We start from the raw sequence: 21,039 nt of genomic DNA, 5'->3' as shown, positions 1-21,039 counted from the left end.
AGGCCTATCCATGGGGTTGGGCTTTTTCGGTTTTGGACCCAACTCGGACCTGACCCGTCGATGTCAGGTGGAGGGACCTGAAACTAACCATTGACATGAATTGGTTGATCCTGTTTCAGTTTTGGGTGGTACTTAGGTCGGTTCGGTCAATGGTGAAGTTCGTCGAAAACTGCAAAAATTTGCCAAAATCTGCAAAATTTCATCGAAATTTGCTGTGATTTGGCTGGATTTGACTAAATCCCACCATATCTGGTTGAGATCTCGTCGGATTTAGTTGAGATCTCGTCAAATTTGGCTAGACTTCTTATATAGCTTTGGTCGGGTCAGGTGGCTCAGGTTTTAGTGAAGGAAACCTACCACTTGACCCGCTAGTGTTAGTTCTTGAAAATGGAGACTTGCCACCGATCGACTGGAGCTTTGGTTCCGGTAGGAATCAAGTCGACATCGGGCAGTTTCGTCTCATTTTCGGGCTCTGGTCGAGTCTGGACAGCCCTAGTTGGCGTGTGCCAATTCAAGTGTAACATTTATCAACTCCATGAAGAAGATCGGTAGTTAAGAATCCTATGTCGATCTTGTTGGTGGGGTTGATATAAAGATACACCTTAAAATGTGGGTCAAGAGGCTAGAGTAGTCAAAATTACATTGATTACACTCAACCACCCACTTAGCATTTAATGCGATGTGACATGCCCTATCCAAGGGCGTAGCCAGGAATAAATACTTGGGGGGGCCGGGTTGTAACAGAGATATATTAAATATAATTCTTAAGTCTATTAGATACAAAATTATCAACTTTCATATATCATTATATACTTGAACATGTTGGGAATTTAATCGAAATTCCAAACCTGTGAGAATAAAAAAAATAGAGAAAACAAAACGCCAAAAGAAAAACAATCACCCGCACAAGACAGTATTTACGTGGTTCGTGTTGAAATGAATGCATCTGATCCGGGACGACCTATTGGTTTCTTACTAAAAAGGTAGCAAGGTAAACAATATATCGCATCCATTGAAGGTGAGTATTCCAACCAATCCTTATGTGAATCAAACCATGAAGGTTGAAATCGACGACGATGAGTATTATCATTGTATGGATAGTCTATATTTTTAGGTTGATATGGACCTTCTATGAAATAAGCTCGTTAGATTTCATTTTGTTTGTTGATAGAAAATTCACATATTTGTTTACGTGATCCTGGATCACGATCTATCTCTTCAAATTGAAGTTTTGGACATTTGGAAGGGTGTTCATCAGGCATTGAAGTATTAACATTTGTTTCTACAGTTACAGGTGTCCTAATTTCTGAATTGCTAACATCTTTTTTCTTAAAGAATGCATAAATTGTTTTTCATTTGCTCATAATTCTTTTAGCTTTAAGAATATGACTCAAAAATTAACCTGAAAAGAATTTTAAAAAATAAAATTTTAATTAGAAATTTTTACTTAGTTATATGAATGTTATTCATACTCAAGAAAAAAACAAAATTTCCACTATAATTTAAACAGTCAACCCATTTTTAATACAACTTTAATTAATAATAACCCCTCAAACAAAAACAAAAACAATTTAATTAATTTGTCTTTTATAATGTATTGGTTAATTTAATTATATAGCTTTAATTATTGTTGTTTAGCATAACAATAAACTATATTGCTTTAATTTATTTGTCATTAATTATACTGCTTTAATTTGTTATATTGTTTAGCCCCTTGTACATATTACATTAAAAGAGCCGAACATTATACATTCCATGTGCAGCACAATAATTAAAGCAGTGTAATGTGCTGCACATTACATTACTTTAATTATTGTTTACCCGGCCCTATGAGCCCATCTACCCCCTCCCCACCCCACTCAACAAACAACAGACAAGCACAACATGCGCCCCAATCACAATAGCCAGCTACAATCATACAATTTCGCAATGCCAATCACAAATCACAACACACGTTACACTAAATGACAATCAATATTTCACCAACACCAACACACTGACCAACAAAAAGGGATAAGATAAAGCCAAATTTAAAAAGACAAAAATAGGAAAAAAGCAAAAGCCAGCCAATAAGAGACTCACAGTTCAAAAGAGAGAGAGACTTACTGAGATCAGATAGGCTATTAAAGAATAAAGAGAGAGACTCGTTCATAAATTTCATTTCATTTTTTCATTCAGTGAGATAAAGAGAGAGAGACTGAGAGAGAGTCAGAGAGAAAAACCTTGAGGGAGAGCCGGACTGCCGGAGGGAGCAACAAGCACCGCTGCACCGGAGCAGAGGCAGAGCGATCTGTGATCTCTGATGACCGATCTACGATCTGCAAAAATTTCATTTCATTTTTTCATTTCAGTGAGATAAAGAAAGAGAGACTGAGAGAGAGTCAGAGAGAAAAAGAGAAAAATACCTTGAGGAAGGGCCGGAGGGAGCACCAAGCACCGAGCACCGGAGCAGGGGCAGAGCGATCTGCGATCTCCAATCTTCGATCTAAGATCTGTGATCTGCGATGAGGGGCGAGCGACGAGGACGACGACGAGCGAGCTGCGGCGACGTGACCGTGGGTTACTGGGTTTGGTTTGCTGGGGTTTGGTTTTGGTTTGTGTATTGGGGATTTTTTTTTTTTTAGATAAACACCTCTGTGTTTGGTTTGCTGGAGTTTGTTTTGCTTTTGCTCTGTATAGACAGTATTGGGGTTTGATTTCTCTGCCAGCGACGTGATGAGTTTGATTTCTTTGCGAGCGACATGATGGGTTTCATTTCTGATTCTCTGTATTGATTTTTTTTTTTTTTGGTTGAGAATCCGTGGGCTTGGCTCTGTTACAATTTTATTTATTTATTTATTTATTTTTTCAGATTTTAGTTCAAATTTTTTTTGGGCTTTTTTTCTTTTTTCTTTTTTTTGCTTGAAAGTAGAACAGATAATTTTTTTTTTTTTTTTTTTTTTAAATTTGAGGATGTTCCTAATTTTTGATTGAGGGCTGGGAGAATGGGTGAGAAATGGGTAGGGGGGGGCTGGCTGTCTAATGTTGGGGGGGCCCATTTATTTTTTCTTCATAGTCTAATGGGAAATTTTTTTTTTTTTTTTTTTTTGCAGGGGCCACGGCCCCCCCAAACCACTATGTGGCTCCGCCCCTGGCCCTATCGATAGGAGTCCCACCAGTATTATCTAAAACTAGCCCTAGATAGACAAAACGGGTAGAGGTCTATCATGTCCTCTTAGAGCGGAATGGGTGGGTACGATGAAATTCTTAAGTCACATGACAATACAAAGTAATAATACCCCCTCTACAACCCCTTTCAAGATTGGCAACTCTCAACTCCCCATAGGGATTGCCAATTTGCCTCACTCCATGTGCAGGTGAAAGACAGACTAGATCTTCCTTTGTGAAAGCTTCCATCAAATTTTCCTTCATAATAATTCTAAATCCCGTTCCCACAATTTGCTTAACAACTTTTTTTAAAAGCTTATTTGTTTTCGTAAAATTTTAAAAACCTCTTAGTTTTTTTTAGATACAACTATATATACCTTAATTAACTTTTAGTAAAAAAACAATTTCAATATATATATATATATATAAAATTTTATAATTACAAAAAAAATAAAGATTTAAACATGAAATATTTTCGTTTAAAACATTTAAAAAAAAAAAAAACTATAATTGAACTACTGGGCAACCATTCAACACATAAAAGCTACGTTCAAACTGCTTTAGTAAAAGGCGAAAGAATAGTTCGCTCTGTGCTCACCGCGTGGCTGCGTGCTACGTTCAAACTGCTAATCTAAATAGATATTAGCACAGGTGCTATGTATTTAGGCAGAATATATGGTGTTTGTACTTGATGGAAAATTAGCACTTGGACTGAGTGCCAGCATTGTCCTTGAGAGTATGGTACTCATGTTCTCTGTCCGTATTATAATGGCAGAAGAAGGCCCAGAACATGTGGATAATTCAGCATATTTAAACTTTCGCACAAATCCACAACCTCACGTGGATTTGTTTGCAATAAGTGAATAAGACAAACAAGAACAATAAATACCCTTTGTCTGAACACAAAGCTTCTGGTCGGGTGAGTGTTTTCAATCATCTCGGGTCTGACTAGGTCCAATGATTCTAATGTACTAGACCCGATCAGATGATAACACGTATCTAAAAATAAACACGTGTTACAATTTCAAAGGGTTTATTGCTGTTGGACATTGAACCCAAACCTCTCCCCTCAATCTCAGACATATAGCCTCCACACGTCATCTCAATATACAGTGCTTAGATTCGGTTCGAAGAAAACTACAAGTGAAGCACATGGTAATGACAATAAGTCAAGCTCAGATCAGATGGGAAAATTGGGATTAATATGTCTATTATTTTCAGTATCCTAACTTTTATTTTACAATACAACACATTTAAAATAATATTTCTATACAATAAAATAATATATCCTAAAACCCAAATAAATAAAAAATCCAAAACCCGATGAGAGAGAGAGGAATTGATAAAGTTACACAATAAAATATTATTATTATTATTTTTTATAGAATTGAGCTACAGTGCAATTCTACTTTTAGAATTGCACTATAGCACTATTGCAAATTTTTTTGCAATAGTTGGTGAATACAAGTCCGGCTATGGGTTGCTTTTGGGCTGAATTGTAAATTAGAGCTTACATTTGGCATATCCAAGTGCCAATGCGAATGCTCTTAGAGTGGCTAGAGCATTGGGGAAAAAAAAGTAATAGATGATATGAAACTGATTTTCCATCACTTACAATTAATCCGTTCGATAAATTATAGTAGTAAATATCGTGGCAAAAATTGTGTTAATAGGAACTTGTACATATATTTAGTTTTAACCCGACTGGATCTAGGAGTTTTTAAATAAGTAGGGTAAAATCTAAATAATTTTTCTTTTTAGAATCTAATGTTTGACGTGTTAATAAATGTAATAATTAGTGTCATTTCAATAATATAGTAATTAAAATTTTTAATTATGTTTTCATTTTGTGTTTAAATTTTTTAAAGACTGTGTAGTAAAATTTATAATAGTTGTGATATCATTCTAAAAAGAAAAACTTTGAATATAAAAAGATACAAAATAATTATTTTTGAATGATTTGCATATTTATTTTTGTAAAAATAAAATATGTTAGCTAGGTTTCCCACGATTTACCAATCAAATAAAGTCATATTTATCATCTAATTATATGCAAATATTTTATAAACTAAAAAATATAATTAGTGCTACCAAGAAAAGAAAAAAAAACTTTAAGCCCCAAAAGGCAAACAACCAATGCCAAATCAGTGAAAAATATAAGTTTATAATGGTTGAATAAAAAATTTGGAGTTCAATCTCTATCTACACAAAAAATAATTAATGTTTTCGCCTAATAATAAAAATGACCTTCATACAAAAGTACTTCATAAGTTGAATTTTATAAATAAATAAATAAAAAGTAAAAAATATAAGCCTTTTGAATAAGTTAAAAAACAATCCAAACAACTACCAAACACGTTTTCGCGTTTTACAAAAAGTCAAAAACAGTACACACAATCATGAGAATAGATTGCCCAACTCCCACTTTTTTAGGGGCCAAGTATATATAATTTTAAAAAAATTAAGAATTCAGGATTGGTCATGAACCCCTGGTCTAGCTTTGGTTTCGTCATTGGTATTAATCCTACTTCATGATCACAAAATATACAAAATAATGACAAGTAAAATAAATTATATATCCGTCATACTTTCAATGATGTACAAGTTCAAACTTAAGATGAAACTATTTGTTACAACCTAGATACAAACTAGTCATATCAAATCCTTTATAATTTTAAAAAAAAAAAATCCTAATCAACATTATTTATTACAACCCAGATACAACTCAAACTCCAACTCCAACTCCAACTCCAAGGTGGGACTAAGGAACTCATTCCCAAACCACACACCCTAGCAATTAGACACAATCTTTGGTGAAATATTATTCAGAGAGGAGAAACCTTGAGAGACCTATTTTGTCACCAGTATCTTGAACATCCTTTTGGATTTGCTGTCTATACTCTCTGAGAGTAAATGGTCTGTACATGGCGGGCTTGGTATAGCTCTGGATTACTGCATCATTAGAGGGGCAATAGAAATATGCCGCAGAGAACCTTTCAGCTTCTTGAGGCGAAACCACTCGGTGTTTGATGCTCTTGAAAACATCATTGCTCAGTGCCTGCATCATACAAAATCAGCAACATATTATCAAAGGTATGCTAATTGCTAGTGGCTTCAAATATGTTTGCAATTACTATTCAAAGTATTTAATATCTTGTTCAAAATGTCCTAATTGCAAGCATGGGTTCTCCATTAATTTTAGCGTGTCTTTCTAGCTTTTCTAACAGTCAAAGTAAAGCTAGCATTTAATGTTTTCCTAGCATACTTTTTCTAAACTGTACAATATATGTTTGGATGGAAATATCAGAGAGGAGAACAGGGTCGCTGGATTATAAACCAAATGTGAGGCTATAAAGATATATGTATAGAAAATAGAGGTTAGGCTTAATGAATCCACATAATCTTAAGTTTTCATGGAAAATAGAGGCAAAGCTTAATGAATAAAATAGTTTCAAGTGGATACATACAAGCTTACCTGAAATAAGTCACCGATGTTGATAATTAGAGCTTTTGGATTAGGTTTAACTTTAAACCATCTTCCATCTTTCATCAATTGCAATCCACCAACCTGATCTTGATACAATATTGTGAGCAAATTGCTATCCGAGTGAGGCACCAGGCCAAAGACTTTGGATGCCAATGGACATTTAGGATATCTGTTCATTCGAATATAACTAGTTTTTGGCGGGCAATTCTCTCGGAAGAAATTAGATTCAATGCCTAAACTCTGGGCCAGAATTCCAGCTAAGCTTTGAGCCAGAGTGGAAGCTGTTGTCCCAAATGCGTCAATGGTTGACCTGAACAAAAAAGAAAAAGAAAAAGAAAAAGAAAAAGAAAATAATAGACGTACAGAAAATTAAAAGGAGGAGGACCTACAAAACTGTAGACAAAAACTTTATGAATTGTGATTAACCAAATTAACAACAACAACAACAAAAAAAAGAAAAAAAAAAAAGAAAAAAAAAGAAAAAAAAGAAAAGAAAAGAAAGAATAAAGAAACGACCTAATTTCTGATAATTTACCAAGCTTGAGAAATGCATACATACACTAGAAATGGCAGTGTTATTATTGTGGGATATAGGAGTAATATTTTCTGCAGAAAAACTTATTTTTACATAATTGTTTTCATAAAATAGCATGTTATGATTTTTTTTCCCAGTAGTTTTGTAATTAAGGATAATCTTTTCTTTGAAATATAAATATTTAAACAATTTATAAATTGATGGCGTGCGTAAATGAATGATAATGATAAAGGAATTTATGAAAATTCATGCGAGGTATCATCTTTATGTACTGTAACGTTATATACAGCCCTAATTAGGGTACACTGTGTTCTCAGCAAAAACAATTAGGGTACACTGTGTTAGTTACGTTACTCTTGGTAAGTCTGGTTTTAGGATTTTCCAAACAGTCCTTTGAAGGAATTGTCTGTAAATATACCTATTATTTTCTTCATCAATTTCCTTCTTCCGATCTAAACCGTTTTCCTTTTCCTAAATCATCTTTGTAAAACTTTCTAATCGGCACCATTATTAACCATATATACCAGTTAACTTTGGAAAAGACCTATATAACACTTTCCCTTAATCTCATAAAAATGTAATGAATTAGGACCTATTTGGATTAATAATATGAGAAGATGTAGTTGTTCTCCTTAAAAAGCCACCTCTTTTTTTTTTTTTCTTTTTTAATTTGATAGTTATGGTGCGGTTATTTGAATTTTGAATCTCCCTTAGAAACACCAAAAGGTGTTAACTGAGCTACCATACTCAATTTGGCTTAGAAAACCACTTAAAAATTTTCAAAAATGTTTCACAAAATTGGCAAGAAGCAATTATAGTGTCAAACCCCCCCGGCAATTATAAGCGTCAAACCAACCCCCCCGCATCTAATGGAAACTTTATCATTTAAGAGTGGGTATATGGCCATACCAACTGGGTCAAGAATGTCAAAATCATTCCTGACAAAGGGATAAAGGAAGTCCATTGGAAAAAAGAGTATCCACTACTCCCAGAAACTATGCAATAGCCCCAGGCCCTTGAGAGCAAACTTAGATTTCAGGGAAGAAATGATTGAGGAGACACTGTGGGGGCATTTTTATGGTGACAATGATGCCATCAACATATGCTAGAATGAAGATGCCAACACCATTCCATTTAAATGTGAAAAAAGAGGCCATGCCAAATGAGGCAGTTCGAAAGATGCATGGTTAAACCAAGATCATAGGGCTTGTTTAAGACCGTAGAGAGGTTTTTTTTTTTTTTTTTTTTTTTTTTTTTTTTTTGAGAAAGACCGTAGAGAGATTTTTTGAACTTTACACACATATGTTGGATGTGTGTGGGATTAGTAAAGACGGGAGGTTGTGTCATGTAAACCATTTGAGTGAGATACCCATTAATTGAGAAATGTGTTTTCAACATCAAGTTGTTGATGACCCAACCATTGGAGATAGTAATAGAGAAAACACAGTGCCAACAATGGTAGGCTTTGTCATAGGACTTAAAGCCTCAAAGTAGTAAATGCACGTACGGTAGCTAATGAAAGCTCTTGGCAACTAGCCTTGCTTTGTACCTATTAATATTGCCATCAGGCTTGTGCTTGATGTGAAACATCCATTTGCATCCAATAACATTAAAGGTAGTGGGTGATAAAGGAACCAATATTGCCCATGTCTCATCGGAGAGAAGAGCTTCTATTTGACAACATCACTGTATGACGTGGGCTTTCACAGGAGGTGTGGAGTCAAGAGAGGCAAAGTGGGCTTGACGGGTAGGAGACTTCATGGAGCGAAGGACCATTGCGCGTAGGTACAAGCAGGCTGTGGGTTTGGCAAGGAAGTAGAGAGAAGGTTGTTGCTGAGATCAACAACTCGATTGATACCTGGGATAGGACTAAATGGAAGAGGTGGAAGGCGATTTGAAGGTGGAAACCAATCTTGAATAGAATATATAAGCACTATAGGAGGCTATTGTATGATTAAGTCCATTGCAAATTTAACAGTGAGAGCGAGATTCATGATTTGGGGTACAAGTATCCCCATGATAAAATTAGCCAGCACTTCGTTGCAACCATGGCCACAACTGCAAAAGTGGCAATCCTTACCCCTAGTGAAAAATAGGATGACCATGTTGGGCAATATTTGCATGAGGTGTGATCTTGGTGTTCATTGTGACAAGAACTTATGAGGAGTAGTGAGTGAAGGAACTTGTGGTTGAGAAAAAGGCTTTATAGCTCTGGGAAAGAAATAGGGCTAGAATGTGAACAAATCACGAAGGTTAGATTAAAAACCATTGAAAACACAAATGTTAAAATCTTGAGTGAAAAAAGACCTACTAGTTGTAGAAGTAAATGGGAGACTAGCGACAAGGAGTGGGATCTCATCAAAGAGAGCATATACTAGAGGACTCATGAGGAATCAAAGAGAGAATATACTAGAGGACTCAAGAGGAGTTCGTCTTGATTAGTCCAAGAGAGGAAGGCAAGATTTGGAGTCATGGTGTTGTAAATACAAATTATAGAAGGGGAACATGGGTTGGAGCCATCAACAAATCCGTGAAGATCTTGATCTCTAAGGTTTGGAAAGAGTTGGGGTTTTCCATAGTGCTAATTTTTGTTGATAAGTTTAATGAATAAAAAGTTATGAGCATTGGAAAAATAAAATAAAAGGAGGAGAGGCAACAACTAGGGAAGGCTGGAAAATGAAAAAAGAAGAAGACATTAGGGTTAAGTGGCTTTGATACCAAATTGAAACACACGGTGCTCTAGAGTACTCTAGATGAGCTGTCACACAATTTGTTAAGTGTATTATGTATTACATGTATATATAGGATACAAGATAGGATTTGAAACAAATTAACATTGCCGTAATTCAAAGATGCCAAGAAACTAAATACAACAGACAAAATCAGTTCAATAGCTCAATATGGGTATACATTGACTCGGTTGGTGAGATTAGTAAAGCCCAATATTTAGATTGCTTTAGCATGTGAAATTCAGCTTATGACCCGTTAAATCCCAATGGATTCTCTCAAAAAATAAAAAAATAAAAAAAATAATACCCAACGAATTTGTAGAAGCTTTTTCCATTTATCTTTAAATCTAAATATACTTTTAATTAAAAAAAAATCCATAATAAGTTTCGTATTTTGATAGTTCTATAAACTGTTAATGGAAGAAGGTTATTATAGTTATCAAATACATAAGTGTATGTCTTGATTTATGTAAAAATATTATAAAGAAACTTATTATTTAAAAAAAAAAAAAAAAAAAAAAAAAAAACTGAAATTGTTTAAACTATCTCATTTAAAAAAATTTGAAAATTTTCTTATAATTTATTTTATTTATCTCTATTTACATTCACAATGAATTTCTAGATATTTGTCTAATATTTATTTACATAATTATATCTTTTGATTATTTTTTAATAAGTTAAACTCAGTATTCTTTATATATTTGTTTGGATATTGGTTTTAAGTGGTTTCTATATTATAATTTAATGATTTGATGATTAAATACATTTGTATAGAAACAACAAATATTGTCAAGATCTTTGTATGTTTAATGATTTGATGATCAAATACAGTTGTATAAAAACAAAATATGATCAATAGGTATTAGGAAATATGCTACATCAATTTTTATTTTTTAAAATTAATTTTTCATTTTTTATCAATTTATTTATATATTATTTTTAATTTGTAAATATCGAAGAGTTCAATTAATAACAAGTGAATGAGGCTTGAATCTCACATTTCCTTCTTCGACCGTCTTCCTATTTTGAAAAAAACAAAAATAAAACCTATTAAAAGTTGATAAATATATATTATGTAGGGTCTAAGTAATAACCTGTGGTTGTTTGTATCTTCCTATTTTTCTAAAAAAATAACTGGGAGGCCTATTTGGCAGTTAGTTAAGTGGTAATGTAACGTCAACCTTGGGCGAAAACACCTAAAGTAGGTGATTTGATTTGGATGTGAATGTGACTTTTTTTTTTTCTTTTTTCTTTTTTTTGATGATGATGTGAATGTGAGTTTTAGATGTGAAATGTTTTGTCTTTATTATTCTATTTTACGGCTTTTAAGCTTTTATCAGAAACCATGTTCATCGGGGTCCATGTGTTAACAAATATCCCCTTGTGTGAAGAGGGGAAGGGGACAAAGTCTACAAGTCTTATAAATCCAAGAATCAAAAGATCTTAAAGTCCTCTTGCAATGAAATGTATTTGAATGGATGTGAGGTTGCATCTTATAGTTTTTTATTTTTATATTTTTTATAAATACAATAGAATTTTAATTTATTGTGTTTGCTCTATGATGATTATTTTTTATTATTAAATAAAACAATAATTAATTTTTGGTGTAGACAAAGTTTAAATCTCATGTGTCTTTTTTGACAAAAGATTTTATTAATTAAACTAACTAAAACCCACCATCTTATAGTTGAACCATGTGTTTAAGTTAAAGCGGCAAAAAATTGATCTTGGATTCTTATTATTTCATGTTAATATTTCTACAATAAGTAATTATTTAACATTTTAAGAGCATAATAACAGCGTGTTTTTTCCTCTCACATAATAGTGAGTCTCATCATTACATTCATGATCAAACCTAATGTGAGAGTTATATATGTCGCTGTTTTCTTTTCTGTTCTTTTGCAATGACATTAGTCTTTTCAGCCTCAATCGTGCATTGAACTTAGACCTCACAAGGATTTCCATATAATTCCATTACCAGTACAACTATGATTACGAAGAAAATGAAAATAGTAAACATTGTTTCTTTTATGCCTTTAGCAGGGGCGGAGATATAGCAATGCTTGGGGGGCCATGGCGCCCCCCCCACCCAAATTTTTTTTTAAAAAAATACTTTTATATTATGTGTATGTACTAAAAACTTTAAATATTTAGCTACAAGAATAGAATTTGGCCCCCCAAATGTTTGAGTTAGTCCAATGATGCTCATAAAAACCAATAGAATTTGTCAATCGATCTAGTAATTATAGAAACAAGATAGTTTTTGTTTTCACAAATTCCTTTTTTTACATTTTTAATATCAAACTAGATAGCTTTTGTATTCTCATCAGAACATAAAAGATGATAAGTTCCCTTAAAAATTATCTTGCGAAGATATATATGTGAAAATTGTTAATTTTATATACACAATATATTTTATAAACTATGACCAACTCTAGTATCAAAATATAATTGTTTATATATGTGTATGTGCGCATGTATGTGATGATTTATCTTGACTCGTGACTACTATAGTACCAAAATTTGGCCTCTCAAACAAAAAATCCTAGCTCCGCCCCTAGCCTTTAGATTGGTAGCTTGGCTCTAATGATTCATTGGAAGTAACTAATGGAATGGAGGTAGTAACATTTTCTTTCTTTTTTAGTGAGAAAGTAAAATTTTAATATAATTTTTTTTTTTGTAAAGTAATTTGAAAAATAAGCAGAATGAATAAGGCTCATTAATCATAATTTCAAGCGTGCTTTAAAAGGAATAATCTATATTTCTACTAAATAATAATTGATTTAGGATGATAAAATGTATGCATTAAGCATTATAAACATGCTGGTTAGAAAGAAACATATTTACTATAGCCGGATAATTAAGAAAAAACTATAGTGAGAAAAATCTACACTTTAGCCGTATTCAGTACGTAGTTAGCTATCATAAGAATTTTAATGTTTGAGGAGTACTGAAATTTTAGATGGTAAAATGTTTAAATAAGATTAATGCATGGGAAAAATGAAACCTGTCGGATAATTAGTGGCCACCTTGGATAATCTACAGTTTTACCTAATAACAATAATAATAATATTCTTAAAATAAAAGGAATAAAAATAAAAGAGATAGAAAGGAGGAAAGAGAAGAAGCAAGAAGAATAATGTAATTTAACCTATTAATAGCCTACATCAACATGAAAAAGCCCTTAACAACTACTTTTATTATTATTATTATTTATAATTGTTACTTTACACAACTCTAAGTATGGTACATATAAAAAGTAAGAATCCTTTGATTGGAACAAAATTAATGACGATAAATGTTCCTTAATTTTAGTCAACAAAGAATAACATGTGCGAGACGTGATATGTGTGATACATTAACATCTCTCTCAAACTCAAGGTAGAAGTCTGATAATGTCTTTAGTTTGGAATACAAGTTCATGAAGATGTCTTGAAGATGATCATAAGTGACCAGGTTAGATGTAGAATGCATCAGGCACAATATGAAGGAATTGTGCAAAATACTAGCAATGGCAGTAGACAACAACAACAAATGAATGCTAGAACCTAGAAGATAGCTACGAGGTCCTTAAAATGAATGCATTAATGAACAAAGCGTGATTGTTATGGCAGAAGGACGTCTACACTAGTGGCTTGAGAAATATTATCAAACGATGACATTGTGATAAAGCATATGAACAAGTTAGCGAATTTTGCATAAACTAGACCCAAAAAGAATGAGTGATAGGCCAGGTTGTGTGATTCGGGAGCCTCCAATAGGAAAACAAACCCTAAAATAGGAATTTACACGAAAAAATAGTGTTAAAAAGCCATGTTCGAAGATGAACAATGGTCAAGAGCAATGGTTGATGGTGATCTATTTGAAATCTAGTGAGAGTTTTGTCTAGGATACCATGTTAAATTTAAAAGAAGATTAAAAAAAAAAAAAAATTAAGAGTGCAAGAGAGAGCAGAAGCAAGAACAACGAACGTGATTGGACCTTACGGCTTACATCTAAAGGAAAAAACCCTTGATAGTTACGCCATTTTGAAATTGTTGTAATTATAAATCCTAAGGCATATATGGATCACGATAGTCTAGAGTTCATATTTAGGTATAAAGTTCTTTAAATCCTCATCATTCACTTACAATAGAAGAGTAAGATTATGCCACAACATGAATCCAAAACCATTAAAATAAATTTTTTTTAAATCCATTAAAAGTTCAAATCCTCCATAAAATCCATAAACTGCCTCTCTTCCCTCACCCATTACCAATTGCTGGTGATAGAGAATCTATAGAAAACTGAGGCCGGCCACCGGAACAAATCCATTGCTCGCGGCCAAACTCCAATCAAACACTATCACCAAACGCATCAACTCCAACCAAGCTAACTCTAAATTCACCATAAGAACACGGACAGCTGATCATCAAAGCCAAAAATTTTCGATTCACAATATATGAATATCCAACTTACAATTGGAAATTAAGAAAAAAATTCGAATAAACTCGTTTGATTTGGCATTTCAATCAAATACTAATAGGATGGTCCTCCACGTGCTATTCTAGATTAATGGCAAAGGTACAATGTGTTAGAAATATATATATATATATATATATATATATTTTTTTTTTTTTTTGAAGAACAGTGTGTAGAAATTTGAGTTAAGTATTTGGAATTCACTTCTTATTGGTAACAAAGGAAAAAAAAATGTAAAAAGAAACAAATTAGCGTCACTGTAGATTTTCTTTTTATATTTTTATAAGAGTGAAAATGGCGAAGATGAAGACATTTGAATTGATCACCAGTGTTTAGAGTTGGCTGTCTGGGATGGATATGTTCCGGTGGCCTGAGTTTTTCATGCATTATATGTTACAAACCTATGGCTAGAACTCATATTTGAAAACCGGCTTAGAAGGAGAGAGTGTCCAAGAGCTTATAAACACATGATTAAACTTATACTTAATTCATGTAAAACACTAGGATCATAACAATATATCACCGGAGATTGGTAGAGTGGGAGAGGGAAGAGTGGCAATTTTTGGTTTTTCCGTGATTGATTTGTGAACTCTTTATAGAAAAAATTGTGCTTTTATGTTTTTTTTTTTTTTTAATTGATTCATGATGTGCTATAATCTTAGTCTTTTCCTTTTAAGTGGACTGTGAAAATTTTAATAACTCTATAAGATAGATTATCTTAAAAACTCCTCTTCTTTTTTTAGGAAAATCTTAAAAACTCTAGAGAATCTTTATTTGAGTTTATATAGGAAATAAAGATGACTTACTTGATTTTAGTCAATTAAGGATATTAATATATGCTAAATGTGATTTACATGTAACACTAACACTAACACTAATAATAATAATAATAATAATGATGGCTTTTGTTAATGGGTGTCTTTGCTAACGTGTGACTACACCTAAGAAGTTGATTGATTATAATAAAAAAAATTCAACCTTAATCAATACTTTCAAGCACTCTTTAACTGGAGCTAATATTACATGCCATGAATTACAAAACAAAACCAAAAAAAATTTCGTGTTAGCTAACTTCTATGTATTTTAGGGGGTGATTTTTTTAAAAAGTATTTTATGTTGTGACAATTCATAAATTTGGTTGAAACTTGTTCCGTACATACAAAGTAATTACCTAATAATAAATACCTTGAATTACCTAAAAGAATTTGTGTAAGCCACCTATGTATTTTATGCTATAATTAAAAAAAAAAAAAAGTATTTTATGCTATAATAGTTCATAGATTCTGTTAAAATTGTTGAGTGATTGTTTGTGATAATTGAATGATGAGTACAAAGAAATTACCTAATAATGAATATCATGAATTACCTAAAAGAATTTGTATAAGCCACCTATGTATTTTATGCTATTTAAAAAAAAGTATTTTATGCTGTAACATTTCATAGATTTTGTTAAAGTTGTAATGTGATTATATGTGATGATCGAATGATGAGTAAAAACATGAAAGAGAGAGAATACATAAGGTTTACATGTTCTGCCTAATGGCCTACGTTCATGGAATTAAAGCCCTTAATGACTACTTATTCTTTTAAGCATCTATGTTACATTAAATTCAATGTAGAGTTTATATGCTAGGGAATGTTTGACTAACTCTAGATTAACTATAAATTAACACAATGTTAAGTTATTTTTCCTATATGTGCATCAGCTTCCAATTGGTTTGGGCCACTTAGACTATAATATATCTAACAAATTTGGTTGAAATTAACTTGATCCACACTGCAAAGAAATCACCTAATAATAATAATAATAACAATAACAATGACAATAAAAATGGTGAATCACCTCTAAGAATTAGTGTGAGGCAACTTTTAAGTAATTTAGGTTGTCTTTTATTAAAGAAAAAGTATTTTTGGCTCTAATCTTACAAAGGGAATATTATTTTAAACGATCTATAATCTTTGTTTCCAAGGATTGGTATTTTATGCTCCTTACTAATTAAGATGTGATTAAAAGTTACAGAAACAAACTAAGAAACAAGAGCTCCCAGTCCCAGACAAACTAAAAAATCTAATAAAATGATTGCAGTATAGATTCTGGTAAGTCACCCCCACTTAGTTCACCTTCAAATTTATTGTTGGACTGCAGTATATGTTTTTATTTTTATTTTTTAAAATTTTAAATATGAGTATATTTTGTAAAAATAAGAGGTTCTAAGGTTGATATATACCAAACTCATGTTGTTCGAAAAGAACATAAAACCCTCACTCCATATATATTACCAATAAGTTATGTTATTTTTACTAAATGACCCTAAAATATTTACGCATTGCCATAGATATAAACTAAAATTTTTAAAATAAATAAATAAACAAAAAATTCGTACCTGAGACTATTGCGTTTATCCATTCTTGAAATATCAGCTAGAGATATATGAAGGGTTTCCGACCATGGGACCTGCTTTAGAGAAGTAGCCTCTGGATTCCCCCAACGATAACTATTAGTTGATAAGTTCAGAAACTTCTCTTCAGCCTTCTTTTCAAAAGGCAAATGGAACACCATCTTCTGCTCGTATTGCAAATTGTTAAGAATCTCTTGAGGAACACCATGATTCACAACTTGAAAGAAACCCCATTGTCTAGCGGCTTGAGCTATCTCTTTGATGCACTTGTCTCTCTCCAATTGCTCTAAGTTTAATTGACTGAGATTAATCAAGGGTAGCTCGCATTCCTCAACCATGAAAAGATTTTTGTCTTCTGACTCATCAAAAGAGTTCTGTAGAAAGTTCTTGTAGGTTTCTTGAAATGGAGGTTCATAATCCATGGAGAGAAAAGGGGGTTGGGCTGATAATTGTGAATGCCTGGGATTCTTTTCACACCTGATATGGATAATGAATAGGATTACAAATAAAGTAATTTTTTGAATCCTATATACACACACATATACTTTGAAAATTAATTATGAAATTGATAAATTTCAAATAGACACAATCCTTTTTCATGTTGGAACAAGATCATCATTTTCCTAGAATATCAAACATTTCATATTGACGGAAAGGTATTTTGATATCAAATAATACTACATTAACCTTATCAAAATCTGATATATGAGAGATATGTGCTCTAAATAACCACCCCACTAACACTCCTGAGTGTAGTGGTCGTTATTTTACACATATACCTGTCAATAATTAGATTTTGATACAACTAATGTGATATTATTTGATACTAAATACTTTTTTCATCTAAAATTAATGTTGGATGTGCATGAAATTAAAATCACTTGCTTTGCCATGGTGGCTAAGAGCACTAGCATTGGGGGTGTAAACACCCCCCAAGTTGCTATTTTACAACTCTAAGCCACCCAAAACCCACTCTATCCGGGTTTGTTAAAAAACAATATTAGTCTAATCTTGTTACTGTGTATGAAGAGAAAAAGTGAGTGGGAGGAAAAATAGAGAGAATAGTATTTTATATTATTTTATTTGGTAGTTTATATTATTTTATTGGGTTGTATGTAAAAATAAAAACTGAGATGTAGGGTGATTTGTAAAATAAGTTGGTAAAATAGATAAAATAGTACTTGAAGATGCAAAATAAGTTTTTTTTTGCATCCTGGATGCTAATGCTCTAACTAGCTAGTTGTGCTCTCAGAATTTTACACAACTGCCTGAGAGCCTGCCTTATTTATTCAAGTTGTCCCGTTACATCAGTAGCAAGAAGTACACTTGCTTTAAATTCTTTAATATTAATCAAGTATATGATCATTTGCACCTACTTTAAAACTAGTCAACTGCTCAACCTTAAGAATGCAGAAAAGTGTTTGGTTTACTCTGATAATTCTTTCCATTTGCACTCTACGCTCATTTCACCTAATGAGCCCTTATGATGTGCTAATAACATTTGAAAATACCAAAAGCAAAAGGTTTCTTGACTTGTGCATGTTACCTCTTGCACAAATCCTTTGCCATATATGATCAGATAATGAAACATGGAATATATAATATAAAAAAAAGTCCACAGTATATATATATTTTGCCAAATTGTGACAGTTTTTGGATTTCCTCACCTGTGAATCTGTGATAGAGTTTCACAAGCATTCCCTTTGAAGTAAGGTCGCAACTCAAGTCATGGAATTCACATGTACTATTCAGTCATGAAACTGCAAAAACTGAGAAAATTTGACAAAAATAAGGGGTATATAGGGAAGAGAAAAGAAAACAATGGTACTATATATATATTCTCACATTCTTTTGATTGCTAAATTAAAAGGCCATGTAATGCAATTTATTCTATATCTTTGCCTCAACACCACAGAAAAATAAATAAATAAATAAATAAAAATAAAAATAGTTACCCGTGGCACTGGTCCTTCAACAAGTGGGATAGAACATTTCAAGGAGACATGTTAGGTGACAGGAAAATTAGTACACAAAAACTAGGGTTATAATTAATAGGAAGTAAGAAGAGAAGGTACTGCAAATCATTAAGCTTGGAGTTGGATTTATAAGGACAATTAGATTGTCTGGAACAGATTGATAATAACTTTTCTGATAGAGAATCTATGGCTGAAGCAAAGAACACGCGGCCAAAGATGTCATCAGAGAAAAGGGAGAGAGATTCATTGGAAGTTATATTCAAGTATAAGCGTTGACTATAACTCTATACAAAGAAATTACTTTGCGATATTTTTGACCACGCGACAAATTACTTTGTGATATTTTTTTTTTTTTTTTGAGAATCATCTGCATTTCATTTGGTACTCATTCCTCTAAGTCAATGGTGGAGATAGGATTTGACATTCGGAGGCAAAATTATAACTAATATACATATATGTTCATACACTCGTAGACATACGTAGATACACATATTGTGTATGCAACACAAAAAACACTTTACATATGGAATAAAAAATGAGGGTAAATTACAAATTACACCCCTAAAGTTTGAGAGTGTTTGGATTTTATATCCTAAAGTTTCAAATTTTGGATTTTACCTTCTACAGTTTAGGGGTGTTTGAATTTTACACTTTGACATTTTAAAATTTGGACTTTACCCCCTAAAGTTTGGGACTGGGGTGTAAAATTCAAATACTCCCAAACTTTAGTAAATAAAATCTAAACACCACTAAAATTTAGGAGATAAAATCCAAAATTTAAAACATTATGATGTAAAATCCAAATACCCTCAAACTTAAAGTAATAAAATTCAAATTTTAAAATTTCAGGGTGTAAAATTCAAGTATCCACAAACTTTAAGAGTATAATTTACAATTTACCCAAAAAATAAAATAAAATCCTTAACCAATCTTGACAATTAAATGTCACTCATAGGAATAGTAAGCAATATTTAAATATTAAAGATCCCCATTTTAAAATGGTAGCATATCATTATATTGTGTGTGTATATATAAAAAACCTAAGATGTGTGTAATTTTTTCATTGCCAAAAATTCATTTACAATTCCTATATAATGATTTTTGATAAAAAGGTAAACCTAAAATACAGTTCATGTTAGCTTTTGTCAAATCATAGTACATATGTTTAGATTACAATAATTTAAAACCATATAATTACTATTTCTGCAACTAAATTTTTAGAGTTGAAAAAAACTTGGAAAAATATCAAATTATGGAATGTATTATATGTAATAAATTATCACATAAATTATTTGAGCTTTATTACTTTTGAAATGAAATTTTTTTTTCCTCTTCAATTAAGTCTTTTTCTTTTATAACTTTGAATTTTAAAATTATTAATAAGGCAGGAGATATGTTCTTTCTATACCTTCTTGTTTAAGTTTGACTATAGAGATATATCAACAAAAACATAGAAAATTGTAAAAAATGGTAAATTTTACTAACATATCTTGAGATTTGGGGCTAATATCAATCAGGTTCAAGACATTTCAAAATTAGCAAATTTAGTCTCTAAACCCAACTTGGTCTCTAACACAAAGAAGAGAAAAATGACTAACTGGTCTAACAATGTTTAGGGTCTAAATTGGTTTTAGGGATCAAATTGGTCAGTTTTAAAATATTTTGAACTTAGTTGACATTAACTTAAACCTTATGGTAAGTTAATAAAATTTAACCAAATCTTTTTTTGAAGAAAGAAGGGGGATTTTGGGAACGGCCAGGCCCCCTGGCTTCTAAAAGTCCAACTTCTGCATCACTCTTACATTTTGAAATAGGTATTTGGTAATTGACTTACAGAAAAATTTTAATTATCTAATTTACTTATATGACCTTATTATTTTACCTTTTTTTTTTTTTTTTTTTTTTTGAGGAAGGCCATATTATTTTACTCAGCTGAAACACTTTTTTAAGTATTCAATAGGAACAATTTTTTACCCAATAAAAAATTGACACCAAAATATCTATCATATTAAGGACAAAGTTTAATTACAAAATTAGTTATAACCTTAGACTATAAACTTACTTAATATCTTTTTATGAGAGGTGAATTTTGACAAATCCACCATTGAATTACATCTTCTTTTTATACTCTCTATGCTTGCAAATTTTTAAGAAAATTAAAGATCAATAACTATATTATCAATAAATTTTTAAATTATAAGTTTTTGTAATTTAAAATTGTGCACAAAATATAAGTTTATAAATCATATAGTAAATAATATCCGATTGACACAAAATTTAACTTATGTACTAAGAGCATAAAGAA

At 31.8% G+C, this 21,039-nt stretch overlaps 1 protein-coding gene across 1 annotated transcript; it reads right to left on the bottom strand.

The window, feature by feature from the left end:
- Nucleotides 1-5,734: 5,734 nt before the first annotated feature.
- LOC126694729 (gibberellin 2-beta-dioxygenase 8-like) lies at nt 5,735-18,510 on the bottom strand. Its single transcript, XM_050391217.1, has 4 exons — nt 18,426-18,510; nt 16,744-17,235; nt 6,623-6,944; nt 5,735-6,205 (listed from the first exon to the last, which is right to left on the bottom strand). Exons 2-4 carry the CDS (start codon nt 17,178-17,180, stop codon nt 5,969-5,971), a joined length of 996 nt encoding a protein of 331 aa, XP_050247174.1. The 5' UTR covers nt 17,181-17,235; nt 18,426-18,510; the 3' UTR covers nt 5,735-5,968.
- Between the last annotated feature and the right edge of the window lie 2,529 nt (nt 18,511-21,039).

Source organism: Quercus robur, chromosome 8 (genome assembly GCF_932294415.1).
Source record: "Quercus robur chromosome 8, dhQueRobu3.1, whole genome shotgun sequence".
In the NCBI taxonomy this organism is placed as follows: domain Eukaryota; kingdom Viridiplantae; phylum Streptophyta; class Magnoliopsida; order Fagales; family Fagaceae; genus Quercus; species Quercus robur.
Note: the sequence above shows the minus strand (reverse complement) of the source record. Positions and strands in the feature narration are given on the sequence as shown.